Genomic DNA, 19,341 nt, shown 5'->3' with positions numbered 1-19,341 from the left:
ACGAATATCTAACATTGCTGCAAGGAATAGGTCCCGAATCTTTGCATCGTGTTTTAAAAATAAACCTTCTGTAGGCCAAGTGCAATTACAGTCAAGAGACGTCTAGGCAGTGAGGCCACTCCTGTACCTGTTATCCTTTTTTTCTAAGTCGGGGCCCTAGTCGGCCTTCCCGCCTTCGCTTTCCTGCCCCGCCCCGCCCCGCCCAAGGGGACCTGCGTACTGTCAGGCGGCCGCCAGAGCAACTTCCTTCCTCTCCGGGCAAGATGGCGGGGGGAGAGGCTGGAGTGACTCTGGGGCAGCCGCACCTTTCTCGGCAGGATCTCGCCACCTTGGTGAGGTTTCGCTTAGGGAAGATGGAGAATGAGCTCGGGTGTGGGGATAACTGATCCTCCCGGCAGGCGTTGAAACAAGGCAGTGCCGGAATGTCGGGAGCGTGAGTTTAGGAGGCAACCCCGAAGCCGGGCTCCCTAACCCGCGATCCCGCCTGCACTCTGTGGGTCCATGTGAGCTGGGAGTGGGCTGTGCGATCGTGGGACCTCGAGTTCCTTAAAGATTTGGCTAAGTGTTGGTATTGGATGTCACTAGGGTTCTCACCTGTGATGGTCTGGGTGTCTATATTGCCCTCACTACGCTGAGGACAAGCGAAGGCCCTAAGATTGGGGGTCTCCGGCCTTCAGACTCCCTGTAGTGAGGTAAGGAGGCTTGTGTTGTGAAATAATGAAGGGCTCTTAGGGCTTCCCAACTATTAGAATACAATATCACTTATACAAGAAAGGCGCTTTAAAGAAAAGAGTTCCAAAGATGGTAGTGAACTGTACTGTACATAGCGAATGTAAAGTCAAAGGAACGATTCTGATTTGTCTTAGGTACTATGTTTTAAAATAAATGTATTTCATTGCAGGATGTTACCAAGTTGACGCCACTATCACATGAAGTTATCAGCAGACAAGCCACAATTAATATAGGTAAGATAAAAATGACTTCAAGTAATTTTGATATCTCCTTTTAATGTAATTATGTGAATAGTATGAGGATTTAAATATTTAAGAATAGATATTGAGGGCTGGGGTTGTGGCTCAGGGGTAGAGCGCTCACCTAGCACGTGGGAGGCCCTGGGTTTGATCCTCAGCACCACATAAAAATAAATAAATAAAGGTATCTTGTCCAACAACCACTAAACAATTAAAAAAAAAAAAGATTGAGCTGGGTGCAGTGGTACGCCTGTAATTCCAGCTACTTGAGAAGCTGAAGCAGGAGGATTGCTTAAACTCAGGAGTTTGAGGCCAGCCTGGGCAACTTAGTGAGACCTTGTCTCCAAAAGGGGAGGGAGGGAAGCCCCATTTGAGTATTTGCTAGATTTTGGTGTGGATGGTGGGGGTAAAGAATGCTGCTCATTGATGTGAATCTGCAATCTGTGTATGGGGTGAAGGTGGGAGTTCATAACCCACTAGAATCAAAGTGAAAAAAAAAAAAAAAAAAAAAAAGAATGCTGCTCATGTAAAGCTGGGATTGGTGGCACAGGCCAGTAATCCCAGGGACTCTACTTGTGAGGCTGAGGCAAGAGTTTGGCAAGTTTGAGGCCAGCCTGGACAATTCAGTGAGACTCTGTCTCAAAATTTTAAAATAATTTGGAATTTAGCTCAGTGATAGGATACCCCTGGGTTCACTCCCTGGTCCCAGTACTGGAAAAAATAAAATACAAAGAGAAAAGAAATGCCCATGTTGGGTGTACAGACTACTTGAGAAGAAAAAATATAGACATATGAAAGTTTAATAGCATGAGGCAATATGTAATCATATGTGGCAGAAATTAAAGAGATGAAAATACAGCTCTTCTTGCCACACAGGGTTATTGAAAGGACAGAATTTATGAAATATTTAGTTGATACATAAGCTATTATTAAGTAGACTATTTTTCCCCCTTAATTGGCACCTAGAACTTTAGAGGAGAAGTTACACTGACAATGTAAATTTTGGATATTTTTAGAGTCTGTACAAATAGCACAGTAAAACCTAAGACTCTACCATGAGGCTATGAAAAAGTTATAAAGAATGTACTGTCCTTAACAGCATTAATTAAACTTAGGTTGTTTTCTTATTTTCATGAATTCCTTTTTGTGATGTCTGGACTTGTTATACTTATTTACTTCATCAGTATGCTGGACTGTTTCTTCACAAAATATTAAGTATTTTTAATTGAGTATTATTTTTTATTTTTTTCAGTACTGGGATTGAACTCATGGTTCACACATGCTAGGCAAGCATTCTACCACTGAGCTAAGATTATTAGTTACATGGAAAGTTTTCAGTTCTGTATCAGAACAAGTGTTTAGTAGGTAAGGATATGTAGTAAGAAAAATTGAAGTCGTTGGTTTTGCATTGACATTAATAGTGAATTGTGGGTTTGAGTTTTCTTCTCTTAACACTATTTGAAAGAAATACTTGGTATAATTGAATTCATTTGAGATAATTTTTATTCTTTGTCTCTAGGTACAATTGGTCATGTAGCTCATGGGAAGTCCACAGTTGTAAAAGCCATTTCTGGAGTTCACACTGTCAGGTTCAAAAATGAACTAGAAAGAAACATTACAATCAAGCTTGGATATGCTAATGCTAAGGTGAGCTATATATTATGAAATTAGAAACTATTTGTTTTTAATTATTGTGCAGATAACAACTTGAAATCATTTTCTTTTTCCTCTCTTGAAACTTGTAGATTTATAAACTGGATGACCCAAGTTGTCCTCGGCCAGAATGTTATAGGTCATGTGGAAGTGGCACACCGGATGAATTTCCTACAGATATTCCAGGGACCAAAGGGAACTTCAAATTAGTCAGGTGACCACTTTTGTGTTAAAAAGTTTACACCTTTTATTCTGCTGTTGTGCTTTCTTTCTTTCTTTTTTTAAGAAAACATTTGAGTTATTAAATAATGAACCTAACTGCTGAATGGTTTTCTTTTTCTTTTCTTTTTTTCTGGGGAGGAGGTACCGGGGATTGAACTCTAACCCTAACCTTAGCATTTCTGGCCAAGCACACAGTGGCACATGCCTATAATCCCAACTACTTGGGAGACGGAGGCAGGAGGATCACAAGTTTGATTCCAGCCTGGACAACTTACTAAGATCTTGTCCCAAATAATTTTTTTTTAAGTGGTACTAGGGATGGAACCTAGGGCCTCATTTGTGCTAGGCAAGCACTGTACCACTGAGCTACATCCCCAACCTTAAAATATAAAATTTTTTAAAAAGGGCTGGGTATTCACAAGGCACTAATTTAAAAACAGAAAATGAAAACAACTAAGTAAATAGCAGAAAGATCAGTAGAGGGAAGGTAATGGGGAGGGAGGGGAAGAAAGGGAGAAGTACTAGAGACTGAATTGGAACAAATTGTATTCCGTGCTTTTATAATTATGTCAAGTGAATCCTAATGTTATACATAATTAAAAAGAACCAATATTTTAAAAGGGGCTAGGGATGTAGCCCAGTTGTACAGTGCTTGTCTAGTATGCATGAAGCCCTGGATTCAATTGCTGATACTACCAAAAAAAATAAATAAAATAAAAAAAATAATAATAATTAAAGGTTCTGTAAACTAAAAATATTACATAAGCAGAATGGAAGAAAAAGAAACAATTCTGGGCTTTCTAAATTTCTTTTAAACATTTTCTTTTTAAGATAGAGGAACAAAGCCATTCTTAGTACTACTCTACCACACATGTACTTATTCCTCATCTATTTTCTGAATGTTATTGCATATTCTAATTCTTTATCAGAGGACACTGGTGTCTGTTTGGTAATGACTATGGGGGATGCAGATACCCCACAAGGAGATTTTAGATCAGGGCAGGGCTAAGATTAGGGAGAGGTGGATGAAGCCACTCTGGGCCCAAGATTTAGAAGTGGAGGGTAGGCTAAAAATCTCGGAAATCAGTGTAAATGCTTTAATGTGGTGTTTTGTTTTGTTTTTGTTTTTAGACCTAGGGGCACTTTACCGCTGAGCTATATTCCTAACCCTTTTATTTTGAGGCTAAACTGCTGAAGCTGTCCTCAAACTCGAGATCTTTCTCCCTCAAGCTTCTGAATAGCTGGGATTACAGGCATGTACCACCATGCCCAGCTCAAATTGTTCAGATAATAGTCTTTATTCTATTAACACCATTTTTATACATCATTAGGTTTTGGCTTTCAAATCAGTGAGTGACATTCCCAGTGTATACTTTATACCAGTATTCTATATCATATTCACTTTGGGTTTGGGATTTTTTGTCACTTCAGTTATTTCTGCATGTAGCTAATTTTATTTGCTTTGTAATGATCTGCAGTGATTTTATTCTCAGCAAGTAATCTTATTTCCAAGGTCTAGAAACACCAAGTTTTCTAACCATTTTTATAGCAATAAGAATTCTCTTTATTATTGTCATATATGTAAGAAAAAAAAAAGAATTCTCTCCTAGGTCAGGTGTGGTGACACATAGCTTAAGAGGCTGAGGTAGGAGGATTACAGGTTTGCAGCCAGCCTCAGCAACTTAGTGATACCTTATCTTAAAACAAAAAAGAGCTGGGGGTGTAGTTCAGTGGTAGAGCACTCCAGGTTTAATTGCCAGTACCATCAAAAACAACAGCAAAAAATATTTCCTAAGTGATTTAACTTTAAAGAAATCTACAATTTGTATTTGTAAGTATTCATTGATCTGAAAACTGTCATTTCTCAATTGTTAGACATGTTTCCTTTGTTGACTGTCCTGGCCATGATATTTTGATGGCTACTATGCTGAATGGTGCAGCAGTGATGGATGCAGCTCTTCTTTTGATAGGTAAATACATCAGAATTTGTTTGCACCAGTCAATGTGGAACAAATCCAAGGTGGAATATTTAAAGAGGAACTAAAGCCTCTAAGGGCCATAGCCATTGCCTAAGGGTAATATGAATGAGAACTAACATCATCCAGGATGACATTCCTACCTAGAAAGCTATTACAAAAGACTAATCAAAATAGACCTGGGGCTAATAGTTTCTGTGAATTCTTATCATAGTATCCAAAAGAATAAAGGTCAATAGTGTGTTTTCCCCATCTAGGTCACATAAGGTGGTTTATTATTTTAGCTTAAAATTTATGTTAGAAGTATATTGATACTTGGCAACAATATTCAGGACTTTTGCCTTGAGTAAGGCTAGAATATTCTAACGTTTCCTTTATTGGATGCCAGTGCTGCTTTTTTTCCCGGTAGGTGGTGATAAAGTAATCACATAACAAAATTTATCATTTTAGCCATTTAAAGTATAAAATTAAATGGCATTAAGTACTTTTACAGTGTTGTATAATGTAGTGATTGTAGCAGTACTATTATCTAGTTCCAGAACATTTTCTCCACAAATGGAAACTCCATGCTCATTAAGCAGTCACTTCCCAATCCCCTTTCTCCCCAGCCCCCAGCAACCAATAATATGCATTCTGTCTCTGAATTTGCCTGGTCTGGATGTTTCTAACTATACTTATACATCTTTTTTATTCTTCATCAACTAGCTGGTAATGAATCTTGTCCCCAGCCTCAGACTTCTGAACACCTAGCTGCTATAGAAATCATGAAACTGAAGCATATTTTGATTCTACAGAATAAAATTGATTTGGTAAAAGAAAGTCAGGCTAAAGAACAGTATGAACAAATCCTTGCATTTGTACAAGGTAAGAAGCCATAATATCTAATAAAACCAAGAATCATTTTGAGACATTTAATCCAGCCACTAGATATTAATTTTGAATAAAGGACACTTACCTAAAACAAGGTAAATTTCAGGGTCTGAAGCCTTAATTTCTGTACTAGTATTTGTTAGCAACTTGATGTAACTAGCAATGTATGTGTTTTTGAATTTGATATGCTAAAATATATTTTTGTTGGCTGAAAGTTAGAAATGAAGTTATATTCTAGAATCTTTCATCAGATTTTTAGAAAAAGTCCTCAAGGCTGAGGGTATAGTTCAGTGGTAGAGCGTGCATAAGGCCATGGATTTAATCCCTGGCATGGGCGGGGGCTTAGTGATAGTAGAATGAATAAAGTGTCCCTTTCTCTAGCAGCATAATATTTTTTATTTCAAGGAAGACATGATGCATCTCATTATTCACATTTGATTCTCTCTTAGAATCTTGGTTTTCTTATTAGAAAGATTAGCTTCCTACCAACCCAGTTCTGTCACCATGAAAAAGAAGTCATTTTGATTAAAATCTGATTATGTTTGGTCTATTTCTTTGACCAGTTTTTTAGACGTATAATTAATAAGGAGCAAATATTATATATGCCAGCAGTCTTTGATTAGCAGAGTCTGTAATTTTATCTTAACATTTATTAGGAAGTTAATAACATGTTATTAGAAATCTTTTCAACAAGTACTCTTTCCCAGGAGTGTTAGTAAAGGAAATAGTATTCCTTTTCAGTAGTTAAAACAATGGTGAAATATTTTATCATCTTTCCAAACAGAATTATTGCTTTCTACTTATTGCTGGCATTTGTGTGGGTTTGTTAGGCTTCTATTTTAGTAATCTTGTTTTATGTAATAGATGCATAGAACAAGTTTATTAAAACTGAAGAATTTTGATCTTTCTTAATTTTGCCATATAGGTACAGTAGCAGAAGGAGCTCCCATTATTCCAATTTCTGCTCAGCTGAAATACAATATTGAAGTCGTTTGTGAGTACATAGTAAAGAAAATACCAGTACCCCCAAGAGACTTTACTTCAGAACCCCGACTTATTGGTAAGTGATAGGAGTCATCTTTAACTGTGTGTATATGTGTGTTTGTCTCTCTCTCTCACTGAGGATTCTACTCAGGGCCTGGAGCATGCTAGGTAAACCCTCTACTATTGAGCAACATCCTCAGCCCTTACTTTATTTTGAGACAGTCTCACTAAGTTTCCAAGGCTGGCTGCAAATTTGTGATCCTCCTGCCTCAGCCTGCCAAGTAGCTGAGACAACAGGCATGTTCCACTATGTCCAACCAATCTTTATCTCTTATTTTGGTCTTTTCCATTAGTGATTCACCTTTATAAGTGTTTATTAATATTTCCTCTTTCTACAGAGGGATAAAAGTTTTTTTGAAATTGATTAATTCTGAGATAGTGTTGGCAATGTTAGATTGAATTACTGTATGAGGAACAGAATCCTGAGTGCTATAGAAACTGTTAACCTTTTTTTATTTATTTTTAAATATTTATTTTTCAGTTGTAGTTGGACACAATACCTTTCTTTCTTTCTTTCTTTCTTTCTGTCTTTCTTCATTCATTCATTCATGTAGTGCTGAGGATCAAACCCAGGGCCTTACCCATGCTAGGCGCATGCTCTACTGCTGAGCCACAACCCCAGCCCCCACAATAATTTATTTTTATGTGGTGCTGAGGATCGAACCCAGGGCCTCGCACGTGCTAGGTGAGCACTCTACTGCTGAGACACAACCCAACCACACTGTTAACCTTTTTGATACTCAGTTTATGGTATGTTATGTGACCAACATGGAATTATAATGTTTTTATATTTTCCATACAAATGATGTCACTGTACCATTAACGAAAAACTAATCTTGGTGTAATTTGATCATCTAAGTTTGTGGTTCCTACGAAGAAATATAGGAGCTGTTTCAAAATAGACATTTGAGCCTCTTTAGGTCTTCATTTTGGGTTCCTGTGTTGTTTGGCAGGAAAAGTGCTCGAGTGACCGTATAGGTCATGTAGTCCTAGAGTTGTTTTGTAGTTTTGCAGAAGTCACATAATACAGAAATTCCTTATATAAAATGACATAGAATTTGCATATAATCCACCCACATTGTCCTCTATATTTTTTGTAGTGCTGGGATCAAACCTAGGGCTTCATATATGTTAGGCAAGCATTGTACCACTGAGCTGTAACCCTAACCCCTCCAGGATACTTAAAAGCATGTCTAGGTTACTTGTAGTATCTAATATATTATAAATGAGGTATAAATAGTATTGTTCAGGGAATAATGACACCCTCCCCCCCAAAAAAAAAAAAAACTATGTATTCATTACAGACTCTTGATATTTTTTTTTTTTTTAAATCTGCCAAGCATGGTGGCATATACCTGAAATCCCAGCAACTCAGGAGGCTGAGGCAGGAGGATCAAAAGTTCAAGGTTTACTTTGAAAAAAATAAAAAGGGCTTGGGATATAATTCAGTGGTAAAGGCCCTAGGTTCAATCCCCAATACTTTCCCCACCCCAGTAAATAAATAAAAACAAAACATTTTTTGAACTGTAGATGGTTGAAATTCACAGACATGGAACTCTCAGATATGAAGAGCCAACTTATACCTCTTTTTTCTTTTCCCCCCCGATCTTTAATTTTTAAAAAATTTATTTTGATCTAAGAGAAATTAATTAAAAGACTGGCCTTAGCTTCTATCTTCCTTTGTGAGAACAAATCATAATGATGGGCTGTTATACAAAATTCACATTGCTAGTCATAAAAATTATAGCATGAGGGTATATTAAAATTACACTTAGAAATTTCCTAGAAATGAAGACTAGTATATCTACCTCTTATATAACACAAAATACAGATGATGATGCCCCCACAAAATAGCATCCAATACTTAGGTACTTCAGCAGAAGTACCCTTTTTCATTCAGTTATTAAAACATGAGCAACACACCTGAAAATTAGCCAGCTGAGTTTCACCTGGAATAGAAGATAGAGGAATTCAGAGCTAATAAGTATTCTCAGTGCAAGTAGACACAAGTTAAAAGTATGCATTTAGTCCAATACATTACTGGAGATATCCTTAGATTTTTTTTTTTTTTTTTTTAACATTGAGTCAGGGTCTTGCTGAGTTGCTGAGGCTGGCCTTGAATTCAATATCCTCCTGCCTCAGCCTCCCAAGTTGCTGGAATTATAGGCATGTGCCGCCATGACCAGCCTCCAATATTCTTATTTATTTATTTAGTACCAGGGATTGAATCCAGGGGAGCCTAACCACTGCACCACATCCCCAGCCCCTGTTTTGTTATTTGAGACAGGACCACACTAAGTTGTTGAGGCTGGCTTTGAACTTGGGATCCTCCTGCCTCATCCTCTGGAGCTGTTGGGACTACAGGCGTGCACCAACAAACTTTTTTTTTTTTAATAGCTTAAATGGTATTCTATTTTTGAAAAGTTAACATGGAAAAGAATATTTCTTATAAAGTTTAAATTAATAGAAATAGCTTTAATTTGTTTTCTTTTAGTTATTAGGTCATTTGATGTCAACAAGCCTGGTTGTGAAGTTGATGACCTTAAGGGAGGTGTTGCTGGTGGAAGTATTCTGAAAGGAGTATTAAAGGTAAGGTAGGCTTGAGTTGTTATTGTTTTTGTTTCACCCTGTCTTAAGAAAAAGGATTAATAATCCAAGTTGAATAAAATGGTTTATGGTGTTCGTTATTTGATATAAATTTGTTTGCTTTTATGTCTTTGTAATGTGTCTTAACCTAAATTTATAGGCTTCTTGTAAGTATGAAGCACGTTTTATGTGGTGATGGGTTTGTGTGGTAGGTAGTAACATGAGTGGTTCTGATTTTGAAGGTCTCTTTCACATTTATTTTTCCTTTTATTAAAATGGTGATCTTTGAAATAGAGGAAGGTTTGCCGTTTTGGTTTCATGGTCTTACTGTTAGAACTTTAGATAGATAAATGATAATTGTGTTAATTCATAGTAATTTTTATTACTGATTATATATTTACAGGTGGGCCAGGAGATAGAAGTCAGACCTGGTATTGTTTCCAAAGACAGTGAAGGAAAACTCATGTGTAAACCAATCTTTTCCAAAATTGTATCACTTTTTGCCGAACATAATGATCTTCAGTATGCTGCTCCAGGGGGTCTTATTGGTAAGGATTTCAACCTCTCATCCCTTTTCTTTTAATTTGTAGATATTCATGATACTTTTCATGGGAAATAGATTACTCATAAAGCTATATTGTAGTGGTTTTTTGTTTGTTTTTTTATTGAACCTAGGGGCATTTTATCACTCACTGTCTATATCCCTGGCCTGTTGATTTTTTAATTTTTTGAGCACAGGACCTTGTTGTACTGCCCATGTTAACCTTGAACTCCTGGATTCAAGTAGTCCTCCTGCCTTAGCCTCATGAGTAGCTGGAACTGAAGGCACATGTCACAACAGTACCTAGCTTATACTTTTTTTGTAGGGGCATGGTGAGAGAGAGTGGTTGGGTTTTATTTTTTTGTTTTTGGTGGTTTTATGTCAGTGTGCATACCTATGTGGGTTTGAGTTCAGCGCTTTGCATTTGCTAGGTAAGTGCTCTCCCACTGAACTATATGCCCAGCCCTCTTTATATTTTATTTTGAGTCAGGGTCTCACTAAGTTGTTGAGGCTGGCCTTGAACTTATGATCCTCCTGCCTTAGTCTCCTGAATAGCTGGAATTATAAACATGCCCATGCCCAACTTGAGAGTGGTTACTTTTTGTGTGTGTTTTGCAAATGGAAAGTTACTCAAAGATGTCAGTCAAATAATGTTTACACTGGGCTGGGGTTGTGGCTCAGTGGTAGAGTGCTCACCTGGCACATGTGAGGCTCTGGATTCTATTCTCAAAACCACATAAAAATAAATAAATAAAATAATAAAGGTATTTTGTCCAGCTACCAAAAAATAATAACAATATTTACATTGATGTGGGAATAAAAGAAGATAACCTCTAAGTGGGTGTGACTGCGTGCACCTGTAGTCCTAGGTACTTAGGTGACTGAAGTTGAATGATCACTTGAGCAAGGGGTTCAAGGCCAGGGTGGGCAATGTAGTGAGACCATGTCTTTTTTTTTTTAAAAAAGTAACTTTCCCTGTGTAGGAAATTACTCAAAGTTGTGGGGGTTTTGGAGGTTTTTTTTTTTTTTTTTAGTGGGGGGATAATGGGGATTGATCTCAGGGGAGCTTTACCACTGAACTATATTCTGTCCTTTTTTTTTTTTTTAATATTTTTTAGTTGTTAAATACAGTATCTTTATTTATTTTTATGTATTGCTGAAGATAGAACCCAGGGCCTCAAATGTGCTTAGCGAGCACTCTACCGCTGATCCACAACTATAGCCCCTTGTTTTTTGAGATAGGGTCTCACTTCTCACTAAGTTTGCTAGGTTGATGAGGCTGGCAAAGGTCTGATAGCTCAATGGTAGAGTGCCCCTGGGTTCTCTCCCCAGTGCCAGGGAAAAAAGTGAAGATTCAGCAAATATTAGGGCTATTATCATATCTTTGGATTAAAGAAGAAAACATTGGGTGAAAAAGCAGTTTATTTTTCACCAAATTGGTGCTCTGGTTTTTTACTATATAGTTCATTTTTCTATTATATCCTGTAATTGAGATTATTGCATAAAGTTTTACCTTTTGTGGAGAAGGAAATTCTGGAAACTTTTTTCAGATATGGTCTCACTGAGTTGCTTAGGACCTTGCCGAATTTCTGAGGCTGGCTTTGAACTTGAAATTCTCCTGCTTCAGCCTCCCAAGATGCTGGGATTATAGGCATGTGCCGCGGTGCCCAGCTTGGAAACATTTTTTTATAATGTAATTTATGGTACCAGCTGTGGTGGCATATGCCTGTAATCTCAGATATTAGGGAGGCTGAAGCAAGAGGATCACAAGTTCAACCAGTCTCAGCAATTTAGTGAGACCTTGTCTCAAAATAAAAGACTGAAAATGTACCTCAGTGGTAAAGTGCCCCTGTGTTTCAGTCCCTGGTTTAAAAGAAAAAAGAATGTAATTTATGGAACTCTTCAAACTTAACAATAGAAAGTAGAATATTGTAATGATAATCTTTATGTAGCAGCCATTCAGTTTATAGCCTCACTAAATTGCTGGAGCTGTCTTTGAACCTTCGATCCTCCTATCTCAGCCTCCTGAGCCTCTGTGATTACAGGCTTGGGCCACCGCACCTAACTAAGCTAGCTTTTTGATCAACCTTCCAGGAAATGGCATGCGAATATTCTGCAAATTACTGATTTTTTTCTTTTTTTTTTTTCCCCTAATCCTGGGGATTGAACCAAAGGGTATGTTCTACCTCTGAGGTATATCCCCATATATATCTTTTGATTTTTTATTTTGAGGCAGGGTCTCACTAAGTAGCTGAGGCTGGCCTTAAACTCAATATCTTTCTGCCTCAGTCTCCTGAGTTAACTGGAATTTCAGGCGTGTCACTGTGCCTGGCTCAATTTATATCTTTTCAAATTTCAGTAAGGATATTCAAACTCAATTTGTATCAGGTTATTATCTCTATTTGCCTTTTGTTTAGAATTTAACAAAGAGAATTTTTCTGTTCTCAGTTGCCCAAAGGACCTGTGGGTCAATTCTCTTTCCTCAGATGAAACAGGTATTTTGTTATTTCTATGTAGCTGTTATATGGGCATTAAAATACAAGTGTGTATTAATATGTGTAGAAGTACACCATGCTTAGCTGGGCGCGGTGATACGTGCCGGTAATCCCAGTGGCCTGTGAGGCTGAGACAGGAGGATTGCAAGTTCAAAGCCAACCTCAGCAACGGGGAGGTGCAAAGCAACTTAATCAGACCCTGTCTCTAAATAAAATACAAAATAGGGCTGGGAATGTGGCTCAGTAGTCAAGTGCCCCTGAATTCAGTCCCTGTTACCCCCCCCAAAAAAGAAATATACTACGCTTGTTTGACTAAGTTTTGGGCAAATAATTTACTTTATAAGTGTTTCACGGTTATGTCCATATTTTTTTACATTAGGAGTTGGAACAAAAATCGACCCCACTTTGTGCCGTGCTGACAGAATGGTGGGGCAGGTACTTGGTGCTGTTGGAGCTTTACCTGAGATTTTCACAGAATTGGAAATTTCCTATTTCCTGCTTAGACGACTTCTAGGTGTACGCACTGAAGGAGACAAGAAAGCAGCAAAGGCAAGTGCTCTTTGTAATTTCTTTTTCCAAAAAAGTGGCCATGATGTTAAACCCAGTTTTTAGTTAACATAGAAATAAGGTAAATTATTTTGATTTCTTGAAAATCAAGAACAACTATATGGCAATCAGCCTAAGGTTAAAAAAAAGAGAGAGAAAGTAGGGAAAAGAATTTGTGTCATGTATGACATAGACATTATATTCCTAATATCCTTGTGTTTCAGTAAGAATTTGTAGAAAAAAGAAAAGAAAGGTTGAGGGGAGATCTCATGAAAATCGAAAGGAGATTAGTAGAATACAGGAAAGAGATGGGGGAGGGAGAAGGGGCAGGAAAGGGGAGGTACTGGGGAAACAACCATGTGTGGTAGGTGGTAGCAAATTTTAAAGAGGCTCAGAGAGTTCAGTTGCTGGCTTAGACACATGAGTTGAATTGGATCTCCAGAATCATCTTATTAACTCTTCTTCTGGAATAATTTTTTATTGGTGCATTATAGTTGTACATAATAATTGGGTTTGTTATATACTCATACATGCACATGATATTAACTCTTACATAGCCATTTTCCTGCCTTGCCCCACTTAGGAAATTTTGTATCTCTACTATAGGTTGTTTATCCTTAATTTAAAAATCTGAGGTCCAAAGTCCAAAACTTTTTTAGGCACCAACATGATACCATAAGTGGAAGATGCCACAAGTGGAAAATTCCACACCTAACCTTATGTGATAAGTCATAGTCAGAACATAGGTGCACTAAAAATATTGTATAAAATTTCTTTTAAGCTGTGTGTATAAGGTTTATATAAATCAATTGAATTTTGTATTTAGACTTGTGTCCCATCCCCAAGATAAGCTTATTATGTGTAGGCAAATATTTTAGACTCCAAAAACATCCAGAACGCTTGTATTTCTAGTCATTCCCAGTAAAGGGTACACAATTTCATTCTGTATAGAAGTTCTTCAGAATTTTAGGAGGTTTTATGCTGTAGCTACTAGCTTATTTTTTTAAAGTAGATTTTGTGTGAAATCAGCATGTGCTAAATCAACTAGTTTGTTATCTTTAGAGTATATTATAGTTCACATTTCATTATAATGAAATTTCTGTAGAATTTTTTTTCTTTTATAATTGTCTTGTCCCACATGTTTTCCTGGTACACTGTAGTCATACATAATTGTGGGGTTATAATTATCTTAATTCCAAAAATATTTGGTAAGTCCCCACTCATTCTTGGAAAGCATGTTTTTGATTTTGGGATTTGTTCTTCCCTAATTTGTTTCCATAGGTCCAAAAACTGTCTAAGAATGAAGTGCTCATGGTGAACATAGGATCACTGTCAACAGGAGGGAGAGTTAGTGCTGTCAAGGCTGATTTGGGCAAAATTGTTTTGACTAATCCTGTGTGCACAGAAGTAGGAGAAAAGATTGCCCTTAGTCGAAGAGTTGAGAAACACTGGCGGTAAGTTTATTAGCCTTTGCCAATGTAAGGATCAGTTTCCTTAAGTTCATGGTGGTGTAAACACAGATGCACATTCTTTGAACACAATAGTTAGTGTAGCTTTAGCTCTTAACTATTTGTTTTGATGACTTTGAAAACTATTTGTAGCCTCCATTTGTAGTCCCATATTTTAGTCCAGATACTACAGTTGTCTTCCCTATGCAAACACCAGTGAATTTAGAGTCAATAATTCCATTGTTGTTTTTTATTATTATTGTTATTGTTATTGTTATTATTTATTTTTGGTGCCGGAGAATGGACCCAGGGACTTGTGCATATTAAGCCTGCCTTCTACTGAGTTTTACCCCTAGTCTGTGGCTATTTATTTATTTATTGGTACCAGGGATTGAACCCAGGAGCACTTTACCACTGAGCCACATCCCCAGCCCTTTTCTATATTTTTATTTAGAGATAGGGTCTCTGAGTTTCTTAGGATCTCACTAATTGCTGAAGCTGGCTTTAAACGCGTGATCTGTGATCCTCTTGCCTCAGCCTCCTGAGCCACTGGAATTTCAGGCATGTACCACTGTGCATGGCCTGTCTTTGCCTTTTTAAAAACTAAACAGGGAAATCACAAGAATTATACAGAAAATTCCTGTATACTCCTTTCTCAGACACAAGCACATACACATTTACATATATATACATGTGTATGTATATATATGTGTGTGTATGTGTGTGTGTATGTGTATATAATAGTTGTCAATTAATTTTCTTTTTTTATTTATTTATATGCGGTGTTGAGAATCAAACCCAGTGTCTCACATGGTAGGCAAGTGCTCTATCACTGAGCCACAATTCCAGCCACAGTATATGTATAACTTTTTAGAGCTGTGGGTAGCTTGGTGGTGGAGTACTTGCCTAACATGTGAAAGGCACTGGGTTTGATCCCTGGTACCAAAAACAAAACAAAACAAAGGTGGGCATGGCTGTGCACATCTGTAATCCTAGCAGCTCCAGAGGCTGCGGCAGGAGGATCACGCATTCAAAGCCAGCCTCAGCAAAGATGAGGTGCTAAGCAACTCAGTGAGACCCTGTCTCTAAATAAAAATAGGGCTGGGGATGTGGTTCAGTGGTTGAGTGCCCCTGATTTCAATCCCTGGTACCCAAACAAACACCACCAAACAACAACAAAAATACAAGAATGTACATATTGGGGAAGTACGTTGTGTATGTCATTCTCCTTGATCTATTATATTAAACTTCATTTCTATTTCCAAAAAACAAAGATATTCTCTTTCATAACCACTTTAAGAAATTTAATATTGACAAAATACTAAAATCTATACCCCATATTCCAGTTTTATCACTTGTTCCAATAATAACCTTTATAGACCTCCAGTCTAGAATCTTGGGTTACATTTAGGTTTTGTGTGTCTTTGATCTCTGATCTGGAACTTCTTCAGCCTTTCTTTATCTCTCTCTCTTTTTAAAACCAGGCCACTTAACCGCTGAGATACATCCCCAGCCCTTTTTATATTTCATTTAGAGACAGGGTCTCACTAAGTTGCCTAGGGCCTCACTGAGTTGCTGAGGCTGGCTTTGAGGTCATGATCCTCCTGTCCTTAATCTCCCAAGCTTCTGGGATTACAGGTGTGGACCAACACGCTCAGCTCTGTCCCCATAATTTTGTTGTTCATTTTTTTTTTTTAGTTGTCAATGGACCTTTTATTTATTTATATGTGTATTGAGAATTGAACCCAGTGCCTTATACATGCTAGGCAAGCGTTCTACCACTGAGCCACAACCTCAGCTCTCCCCATAATTATTCTAATCACCCTTGACTCTTTTCCATCCTCACCACCTACCTCCTCTGTGTGTGTGCAGGAGGGCAGGGGGTTACTGGGGATTGAATCCAGGTCCTTGCACATACTAGGCACACACTGTGCCACTGAGCTATATCCTCAGCCCATCTACCTCCTTTAATTAAGGCTTGATAGTAGGCCCTTGATGGTCTCTTATTACTTACTGTTCAGAAGTTTGACGAGTTAAAGTTTTTGTTGTATTTTAAGAAAATAATTCTGCTTTGTCATATTTTGTGTTTATTTGATTTTATTCTTTTGTGTGGTTATACTAATCAAACAAAAAACGTACATAAAATAAAAAGGGCTGCAGTTGTAGCTAAGTGATAGAGTGCTTGCCTGGCAAGCCCAAAGCGCTGGGTTTAATCCCTAGTACCACAAAAAAACTCAACATGGAACTGTGTTATTATCACTTGTTGAATGTTTCATTTCATAAACTTGAACATATTTTTAAATAAAGAGTATATTTGGGACTTTCTACTAATATTACAAGAGGATTCTATCCAAATAAAATTGGCAAGTATATTAAAATCCCAATAAGAAAAAAGAGAGCATCTGAATGATCCTTTATTTATTTTGATACTGGGGATTGAACCCAGAAGTGCTTTAACACTGAGCTACATCCCAGTCCTTTTTTTGAGACAGGGTCTCAAAGTCATCAAGGCTGGCTTTGAACTTGGATCCTCCTGCTTCAGCTTATAAGTCACTGGTATTACAAGCATGTGTCAGCACTCCAGGCTGATCCTTTTATTTTTAAGAATTGTGGGTTTATCCATGTTTAGGTGGACTTTGTTCAAGAAGCTGCAATTGAGGTGACAACCAGCCTGGTCATTGACTAGGACAGACATTGAAAGAGGATGTAGAAGTCCCTTTGCTATCAAGAGTAATCAGTTTACCCGTGTCTCCAAAGGTTGAGGCAGGAGGATCACAAATTTAAGGCTAACCTTAGCAACTTAGTGAGGCCCTAATCAACTGAATGAGACCCTGTCTCAAAATGAAAATAAAAAGGGCTGGAGATGTAGCTCAGTGGTTGGTAAAACACCTCTGGGTTTAATTCCCAGTACTGCCCCCCCCCCCAAAACAAAACAAAACAAAAAAAATCTGCTTATAGACTGAGTTCCTCTGGTTCTCTTAAATTTCCTTTACCATGTAGGGTCACACTAAATGCATTATGATCTGTTGAGGTGCTGAGTGATAGAAAAGCATTTTTCAAAGGGAACAGCATAGAATGAGGTTGTAAAAAATAATCAGACTGATGTGATTTATGTATTGGCTTGATTCCTTCAGTGGAATAAAGAGCTCTTAGTTGGATCTGAAGGGTTAGGTATATTTTGATAGAGTAAAGACAAGTATATTCATGGTAGCAATTTTTGTTTGCTTTTCCTATCATGCTAGCCAGATCTTACCTGATTCTAAGAAATTAGTGTGCCCTTTCTTTATTGAGGAGCAGGTTGTGGGAACAAATTTGAATTTAGAAGATAGGCAGGTCCAACCAGTTCTATCATATAATTGTGTGGTGATGCTAATGAAATGGATGTTAATATTCATGATTTTTTTCTATTTTCATTTTTCAGTTTAATTGGTTGGGGTCAAATAAGAAGAGGAGTGACAATCAAGCCAACCGTAGATGATGACTAAAGAATCCCAGTTAAATAATGCATTTGGATGGAGCTGGAATTTCTCTTAACAACCTAGGGGTATATTTTCAGAGCAATACTATGGAATTAATTTCACAGCTCATTACCTTAGTAGGTAGCTGTAAGGTTATTCTCATTTTTTGATGATGAAAATTTAACCTGAGCTAATATAGTATCTACAATAAATGTAAAAATTGGTGTAGTGTTGGATTGAATCTACATTTTAACAGAAGTTAAACATTCCTAAGTAATGTATAATTTATACATCCATGCAGGTTTAAAATGAAACTGTTTGCCACACATCCAGCCTTTGATGTAACATGCATGCCATGGAATCTGTTTGAAATAAAAATTTTCCTTTTCTTTTTTATGATTCTTTTCTGTAGCACCAGGCTGAAGGACTGTTACACCAGTAAAAACTGGAAGACACCGACTCCCTTTGGCCCCATATTTTATGTTTTATCTTTGAAATTTAAAACCTAACAGTCACTCATTGGAAATAATGTTAGGCCAAATGATTCTAGATAACTAACAAAGATCTTTCCAGTCTTTACATTTGGAGGGGGTTTGTTGGTTGATAGGTTGCACTGCTGGGGATCTAACCTAGGGTCTCATGAGGCAAGTGCTTTACCTCTGAGCTGTACCCCCTGCCCTGTTTGTTTCTTAACTACTTAATTGGTATGATTATGAAATAGATTCTAATCTTAGTAATCTTTGGACTTTGCAAGAGATTAAAAGGTAAAAAAGCAAAAGGTGAGTCCTTTTAATTTTTAACACGTTTTCCACGTCCCTGTATTCTTCCTGGTACTGTGCTTTTAAATTTTTATTTATTTATGATTTTGCTTCATAAGAGATTCTGTTTTTTTAAAACTCCCCAGTGTTGAGAAGTAGGCATATTAAATAAAAGTACCTCGAGCTGGGGATGTGGTTCAGTGGTAAGAGTGCTTGCCTAGCATGTGCAGGGTCCTTGGTTCAATCCCCAGCACCACCAAAAAAAAAAAAAAAAAATTGGTAGTCTGATAATATGCTTTAGTTTGCTTTTCTTAAATCTACATTGAGATGAGATTTAATGCCACAGTCTGTCATATTGTGCTCTTTTGGACATTGAAGTTGCCTTGACGAATTTTTGAAGCTGTGGGGTAGTAGGCTGTGATTTGTTAATGAGTTTTGAAGAAACATTATTAATGTTACAATGCTTGATTGACTTTGAAAGGTTGTGCTGTATCATAAGGAACACATTTAAATAAAACAAGATTTTAAATTTAGCAATTTTATATCTAATGTCCCCGTGTGTTTTTTGGGGGGAGGAGATTGGGGGGTAGCGTTGGTTTTACAGTACTGGGGATTGAACCCAGGGCCTCATGCATGTTGGGTAAGTGCTCTACCTCTGAGCTACATCTCCACCCCTTTTTATTTTGAGACAGGGTCTCACTGAGTTGCTGAGGCTGGCCTTGAACTTGTTATGTTCCTGCCTTAGCCTCCTAAGTAGCTGGGATTACAGGCAT

General features: G+C 37.5%; 1 protein-coding gene across 1 annotated transcript; it reads left to right on the top strand.

Annotated features, from left to right (window-relative positions):
• Window positions 1-207: 207 nt before the first annotated feature.
• Eif2s3 (eukaryotic translation initiation factor 2 subunit gamma) lies at window positions 208-19,110 on the top strand. The gene is made up of 12 exons (XM_046425320.2): window positions 208-332; window positions 902-965; window positions 2,491-2,618; window positions 2,717-2,838; window positions 4,722-4,816; window positions 5,528-5,686; window positions 6,618-6,752; window positions 9,231-9,325; window positions 9,726-9,870; window positions 12,738-12,907; window positions 14,186-14,358; window positions 17,774-19,110. The coding sequence occupies exons 1-12, from the start codon at window positions 264-266 to the stop codon at window positions 17,835-17,837; spliced, it is 1,419 nt and encodes a 472-aa protein (XP_046281276.1). The 5' UTR covers window positions 208-263; the 3' UTR covers window positions 17,838-19,110.
• Window positions 19,111-19,341: the final 231 nt, after the last annotated feature.

The sequence above is a fragment of the Marmota monax genome, unplaced genomic scaffold (assembly GCF_021218885.2).
Source record: "Marmota monax isolate L192 unplaced genomic scaffold, Marmota_monax_Labrador192_F-V1.1 WCK01_AAM20220418_F8-fsc00075, whole genome shotgun sequence".
In the NCBI taxonomy this organism is placed as follows: domain Eukaryota; kingdom Metazoa; phylum Chordata; class Mammalia; order Rodentia; family Sciuridae; genus Marmota; species Marmota monax.
This window is presented reverse-complemented; position numbering and strand designations above follow the sequence as displayed.